Here is a 7,495-nt window from a genome sequence, read left to right as displayed (position 1 = left end):
AATCCCAGGACCCTGGGATCATGACCTGAGCCGAAGGCAGATGCTTAACGACTGAGCCACCCAGGTGCCCCTCAAAACCCATTTATTGCCCCATCCCTACAACCTGGTCATCTGTTTTGCCCCCCAGGTATTTAGGGGACTCTTTGGCAAAGTGTATCAGGGAGAGACCAGGAGGAACTGGGGCAAGCCTGGATTGAGGAGTGAGGTGAGGAGGTTGACCTTGTGTTTAGGAAAGGGGAATGGGAGGTGGGAGGGCAGAGGAGGACCGAGCTTCTCGAATTCACAGGAGCTCCCACGTGGGCCCTGGAGATCTCAGTGCTGAGGCTCAGCCAACCTGGAAGCCTCTCAAACCGGCAAGACATGGCCTGGCCAGGCCACATGCCTTTTGGATCACCTGCTGGCATGGTCTACCCTTTTGACCCTCCCACTGGGGGATGGAGCAGCTGCAGCTGAGACCCTTTCCCTGGTGATTTCACTTCCCAGCCACCTCTTTTGGGTCTGTGCGGCACAAATGCGAATCTTCAGGGCTCTTTGGACCCAGAGAGGTTACTCTGAATGGTCTATGCTGAGGAGAATTCAATTATGAAATAAGGTCAGTGTCCCTAGAAGTTCAAACTCCAGCCAAATTTCCCTGGTCCTCACATGTATCCTCAGAGAAAGGTAAACTATGCAAGAGACACAGTTAACCAAAGCCCCCAAATCCAGTGGAACCAGCTACTGAGGGCTAAAAGAGGACAGTTTTTTAAGACGATGCCAAGCCAATCTCTAGGGCTGAGGATATTTCAAATACTACTACTCAGGCTGGGGATAATTCAAATACTACTACTGTTAATAATAATTAGTTACTACTACTATTAATAGTTGATAATAACAGCAATCATTTATCGAGTCCCTAAACTGTGCTAAAACTTTATTCTAATGAGTTTAATCTTTACAGCCATCTATGCTATAGATAATATTATAAATCCCATGAGGGAGCTAAGGCTCAGAGAAGATGAGTCACTTGTCTTAGGTCACACAGCTAGCATGTGATGGATGCAGGCATCAGACCTGGTTTTTGTGAATCTGAAGTCCATCTCCTTCATGAGCCTTTCTGGTGTCCGCTTTCTTCTTTATTTCTAACTTCTTTCCATTATGATTCCTGGTGAGTAGGGACAGAAGCCAGTCAAGTTTGCCAGACATCCATCAACCAGGCCCTGGTCACCTGGTCTCAGCCCAGCTTTGCCCGTCTTGCCGTGTGAATCTTGGGTAAGTCACAACTTTTTAGCCAGCCCTGGGTTTCCCCTGACATTTCATGTGGAGGGTAATGCTGAGCTTCCTTCTGCAGCTGAGGCCTGGCTAGGAGGGCAATGTTTAGCTGGGCTTTGACCTGTGTGGGAATGGTGATGGTGGGGAGGGGGAAGGGAGAGGTGGAGGTTTTCTTTAGCCCCACCCTCTGGTGACATCACACAAGACACCTCCAGCCCTTGGAAGCCCCGCCCCTAGTGACTGTCACCTGTGGAAGTGCCACTCAGTGCTTGGCATCTGGTGAATTTGCCCAGTCCCACAGCGGAAGCCATCGGCCCGCAGGCTCGAGGAAAACCCCTAGGTAACCTAGGCTCGGAGAGGGGCCATGGAGGGTGGCCCGAAACAGGCAGATCCTGGCAGCCTGGTGGGCAGATGACTCTGAAGATTCTCTGGGGGTGGTCTCTGGATACCTACCGTCCTCCTTTCAGCTCATGCTGGACCCCTGCACCTTTCCATGGAGTCAGGAGATGGGAACTAATTCTGAAAATAGACGTATCCAGATGGAATGGGGCCTCTGGGTGAGGTCTAAAGGAAGTAGGGAACAGGATCTCTTTATCCCAGGATGTAGCCTCTGGGTTCTGTGCTTAGGCCCCACTGTGTCTGTTGGAGGAGGAGGGCCCTGAGGGCGCTATCACCAGCTGAGGAGGTGGCTGTGAGCTAGGGCTTCATTGGCGTAGAGCCAGGGGGTGGCTGGTAATGTGGGGAGCCTGAGGTCCCTGGATGCGTGTCAGTTGGTAGAAGACTAAGGAAACAATTTATGGGAAAGGCCTTGGCTACCTGCTTTAGACCATTATCTTCCAAAGTAGTTCTGTGGAATGCAGATTGGCGTGACAGGAGCCAGGGTAGCCTCTGTGTGTGTGTGTGTGTGTGTGTACACACACATGTATGTGTGCGTGTGCACCTTGGGGAGGAGCTCCTAACCTCTCTGAGTTTCACTATCCTCAAAAAGAAAATGGGCATAATACCTGCCTCAGCAGGCTAGTTATGAGAGTTAATTGCAACAAGGTTATAAAGAGTAAGCATATAGTAAGCACGCATTTCAGCTGGCTTTACAATATAATTATTACTAGGAAAAGAATCCTTGGTCAGGTAGGCTTGACAAATGGAGGTTCAACAAAGCAAAGCTGCCTTCTTTGCTGCAGGACTTCTCAGAGCCTTTAATAGGCTGTTATGACTTGGAAAGTTCTAAGAGTGGGATATGGAGCCTTGGACTAGATTTAATGGATCACAGGGACCCAGGAACTAGGCCACCATCGCACACATTATCATTCCCTGGTCTTTTCCCTTGTGGTGGAATGGAAACCTTGCTGGATTGGGCAACTCCGGGGAAGGACTTCCTGTCTCTGGGCTCTTGTTTTCTCAATGTAAAACAAAGGTGCTGCCTGAGACACTTTCAGAGGCCTTTTCTGGCTTCCTGAGGTTCTGAGTTGGAAAGCCAAAGTTGTAGACAAGGGTAGAGGCTGAAGCCCAGCCTCTTGGGGAGGAGAGGACCTCCAGTGCTGGCTCCTCCACTAGCAAGGCCGGCCAGGGGGTTCTCATGGACGGAAGCGGCCAGCAAGGTCTGCTTCCTAAACCTGACCTCGGCCATGCTGTCTGGGGAATGGGAAGTGGGAGAGTCCTGCACCCCCCTGTCCAAAGCACCCCTTGTGCAGTATTGTAGCGACTTGTTTAACTCCTGCCTCCTCATTGGACTAGGAGAGGCCAGAGACCAGAGCTGACTTGAGAAGTGTAATTGGCAGGGGCGCTTAGGGATGCAGGTCAGGCTAGGTTGAGGAGGAGGGTGGGCTTGTCTTGATACTGCATTCGCATGGCAAGCTCCCTGCATTTATTGGACTTGTGTCAATTATTGGGGGGATTTGGGGGTGATTAGGGTGCTGCTGGTGGCAGAAACATGAGAGCTTTATCCTGCCCAGATCTCCTTGCCTCTTACAATGACTGGTGCAAAGGTAGTTGCAAAAAATATCTGACGAAAGATGGACAGAAAATCAGGGTACGGAGTCCAGTAAGCTCGTTGGAGGGATGGGAGTTGTCTGGCAGGTGCTAGTGTTTCAATAGATACTGATTTAATGAATGACACAGTGAATGATGATAAGCCTGAAGTAAGCAACTGGTTTCAGGCAAAACTATATAGAAAGTATATAACTATGAAATGATTACTAGCACTTGTCACCTTGTCTTGCGAAGGACAGTTTAGGGTAGTGGTTAAGATTGCAAACTGAGTCCAGACCATGCCTCTGCCTAGCTTGGTGGGTGGGCAGGGTCCTTAACATCTCCATGCCTCAGTTCCTTATCTGCAAAATGGGAATAATGATAGTACCTACTCACAGGGTGTTATGAAGCATAAATGAGTCAATTATACGTAAAGGGCTTGAAACGGTGTCTGGCACATAGCGAGTACTGTATAAGCATTTGCTATGATTTGTTTTCCTTTCGATAATCTGCACCATACCATGAAGTCCTGGGGGCAGGGATTAAATCTTTTTCCTCTCTGCCGTCCCCTGGACCCAGCACAGGACCTGAGGCAGAGGAGGGGCTCAGTAAGTGTTTGCTAAATGAACAAATGAATGAGTGAATGAATATGTTTTATATGGTACATTATATAACCTATACAAGGGGAGTAGACAGGGCGGGGGTAGTAAGGAGGTCCCTTGGAAGTGGCAGTTTGAACTGGCCCTAAAGGCTTTCAGGGGAGGGAAATAGAGTGTGATAAACAGAGTGTGATATCGGGTTAGGTGGGAAGTAAGGGTAGGAGCAGGGTCTTGAATGGCAGGGTGAAGGGTTAGATTTGATGTCTTTGGAATTAGCAGCCGTGGGTGGGAATGGAAAGGCTAGAGGAGGCATCTTCTGAGTGGAGGTGTGGCTGAAGGAAAGGGCTGTTTTTACAGAATCAGTTGTTAACTGGGGACTTCCAGGGGAAAAAAGTGACTTTTTGAGTTGGGGACTTTAAAAGGTATGAAGTGTTATCGGGATGCTGTTATGTTCTTTGATTCAACAAATACTGAATGCCAGCTACCTGCAAAGCACTGCGGGTTCACAAAACAATGAGTCTAACTGCCTACCCTTATGTGAGCTCACATTAACGATTTTAATGCCCATGAGAAATGTTACGATGGTCAAAGGATGGGTATCTTATGGTAGGCACTCAAGTAGAGAGGTCATCATCAGAGGTTCAGGGGGCCAGGGAAAGTGTCACAGAAGAATGGGTTTTGAGGGATGAGTAGGAGTTTTACCAGGCAGGCAAGATGAGGAAAATGTCTCAGGCAGAGGGAAGAGCTTGTGTAAACCTCTGGACATGTGAAACAGGCTCAGGGGTGTGGTGAGGCTGTGGCTGGGTTGGAAGTGCACTGTGGCCGAGCAATAGGGCAGGAAAAGGTAGCAGGGACCAGATCATGGAGGCCGATGGAGGGTCAGTGGGAGACCCTGCCACTCCGAAGGGGCTAAAGGTAGAGGCAGTGGGTCTGTTAGCTAGGTCACTGTCACCGGCAGGTGAACACAGATGGCGACACGAACATGGGAGAAAGCAGCAGGGGCTGCCGTGTGGACCTGGACTGGAATGGAAGTGGCTGAGGTAGTGAGCCACCTCCATTCATTCCTCAAACATCGCTTGAGCACCTACAGCATGCCAGGCACGGTTCTAGGCACTTGGGATGCCTCAGGGCACGCAACAGCCGTCGGGGCAGAGCTGCGATCTTCCTTAGGATGACTCCTCTCTTCGGAAACTCAGTGTAGGGGATAAGGAGGGCGGGAAGGAGGGAGTGAGAACTGGGCTCCAGAGCCTCCCAGCTGCTGCTCGCGGTGGCCCAGGGCGCCCTGACTTTGCTCTGGCCTCTCTCCCAGCTCCTGGCCTGGCCCGCAGCCATGGCCACAATGGTGGCCCAGAAGCTCAGCCATCTGCTGCCCGCTTTGCGGCAGGCCCACCGGGAGCCGCGGCCGTCCGGGCGGCCAGAGCCCGTGTTCACGGTGGCCCGAGCCGAGGTGCCGCGCCTCTTCTGGAAGCCGTACATCTACGTGGGCTACCGGCCGCTGCACCAGACGTGGCGCTTCTACTTCCGCACGCTCTTCCAGCAGCACAACGAGGCGGTGAACGTCTGGACCCACCTGCTGGCCGCGCTGGTGCTGCTGCTGCGGCTGGCCATCTTTGCGGGGACCGTGGACTTCTGGGGAGACCCCCACGCCCTGCCCCTGTTCATCATTGTGCTTGCCTCCTTCACCTACCTCTCCCTCAGCGCCTTGGCTCACCTCCTGCAGGCCAAGTCCGAGTTCTGGCACTACAGCTTCTTCTTCCTGGACTACGTGGGCGTGGCCGTGTACCAGTTCGGCAGCGCCCTGGCGCACTTCTACTACGCCATCGAGCCTGCCTGGCACGCCCGGGTGCAGGCCGTCTTCCTGCCCACGGCCGCCTTTCTCGCCTGGCTGTCTTGCACTGGCTCCTGCTACAACAAGTATAGCCAGAAGCCTGGCCTGCTGGGCCGCACCTGCCAGGAGGCGCCGTCGGCGCTGGCCTACGCGCTGGACATCAGCCCCGTGGTGCACCGCATCCTGGTGTCCCCCGAGCCGAGCGCCGATGACCCCGCCCTTCTCTACCACAAGTGCCAGGTGGTCTTCTTCCTGCTGGCCGCCGCTTTCTTCTCGGCCTTCGTGCCCGAGCGCTGGTTTCCTGGCAGCTGCCACCTCTTCGGGCAGGGCCACCAGCTCTTCCATGTGTTCTTGGTGCTGTGCACGCTGGCTCAGCTGGAGGCTGTGGCCCTGGACTACGAGGCCCGGCGGCCCATCTACGAGCCTCTGCACGCCCGCTGGCCCCACAACTTCTCCGGCCTCTTCCTGCTCACCGTGGGCAGCAGTGTGCTGACGGCGTTTATCCTGAGCCAGCTGGTGCGGCGCAAACTCGACCAGAAGACCCAGTGAAGGGCCGGGGGTGGGTGGGGCGGGGTGGCGGCTGGTAGGGGAGGGAGGTAGAGTGGGAGCCCCGTGGTGCGGGCTTGGCTCCAGAGGGGAACAAGGCCTGGTAAAGTTGTTTGTGTGTGGCCTGCGGTGACTTTCTGTGCACGCCTCAGCTGCCAAAGGCGGTACTGGCCAGTCCCTGGATTTGGGGATTGGCCAGGAGCTGCTGGGGTCCACTCCTGGGCCTGCCCCAGCCCCCTGCCCTGGGAGAGGAAAAGAGATAAAGATGCGGGCCTCCGACCAGGCTTGCCTCTCCCCATTGCCTCTCACTAGGGGTGAGGATCGGGGTCAGCTGGGGCCAGGACCCTGGTTGGGAGCTTCCAGATTATCTGAGAGGGGGTGAAGGTAGACTTTAGGCCAGAGGCAGAAGGGGCCCCAGCAACCCCCCCCCCCCCCCGCCCCCCGCCCCCGCCAGATTTCATTGGTGGACAGGGAAGGGGCAGGCCCCAAATGTATGCAGGATCTTACCATCCCTTGAGCTCCAGCCTGGAGTTTTGGAGTTCCACAGAGTGTCCAAAAGTAGAAGATGGTGCTAGGGAGAAATGGATCCCACCCAGTGCCCATACCTCCTCAGTCACTGTCCCACACAGTGAGTCCCAGCCTTTCTAGCTCTGGCCTCTGTGACCCGCACATCTTGTTCCCAGCCTCTCTCCTGGTTTCCTTGTCCATGATTCAGTTACCCATTTCAGTGTTTCCTGGGCCTCTGCTCAGAGGCAGGCTACCAGCTGAGTCCTGTGGATCAATGCAGGATGATGAAAGTTTTAATACGGGAATGATCTGTCAGGGGAAGCACCAAGGAGGACTAATGCTGCCTGCGACCCTCACGGTCTTGGGTTGGGAAGGGTGAATAGGAGTTTGCAGATGAAGAAGGGCATTCCAGGCAGAGGGAAAAGCCTCTACAAAGGCCAAAGACGTACTGAAGGGAGTTCAGTGGCGCTGGAGGTGGGGGTGGTCTGGACTCCGATATGTCCAGGATGCAATAAAGGACTGATAAGAGCAGCCTCTTTGCTTTTTGCCTCCTGTCATGGGAATGGGGCCCTGGGGCCCCCACGGACCTGCTTAGCATGTTGAGGAAGTTTTCCAGGGCATGCTGGGGCCCCCAGGGGTGGGAACAGGGAGGAGGAAGGCAGTTCATGTTTTCTCTTTGCCTGGCGGTGGTTGGGGGCCTTATACACTATATATATGAACTTTTTCTTTTTGGCAGGGAAGGCAGGGCATTTTTATTACCAAATAAGTTTTAGAAGTTAAAGGAATGTGTAAAATTTTA

At 53.7% G+C, this 7,495-nt stretch overlaps 1 protein-coding gene across 1 annotated transcript; it reads left to right on the top strand.

The window, feature by feature from the left end:
* Positions 1-1,158: 1,158 nt before the first annotated feature.
* Positions 1,159-6,194, top strand: PAQR7 (progestin and adipoQ receptor family member 7). The gene is made up of 2 exons (XM_021683567.1): positions 1,159-1,248; positions 5,125-6,194. The coding sequence occupies exon 2, from the start codon at positions 5,146-5,148 to the stop codon at positions 6,190-6,192; it is 1,047 nt and encodes a 348-aa protein (XP_021539242.1). The 5' UTR covers positions 1,159-1,248; positions 5,125-5,145; the 3' UTR covers positions 6,193-6,194.
* Positions 6,195-7,495: the final 1,301 nt, after the last annotated feature.

This window comes from Neomonachus schauinslandi, chromosome 4 (assembly GCF_002201575.2).
Source record: "Neomonachus schauinslandi chromosome 4, ASM220157v2, whole genome shotgun sequence".
Classification (NCBI taxonomy): Eukaryota; Metazoa; Chordata; class Mammalia; order Carnivora; family Phocidae; genus Neomonachus; species Neomonachus schauinslandi.
Note: the sequence above shows the minus strand (reverse complement) of the source record. Positions and strands in the feature narration are given on the sequence as shown.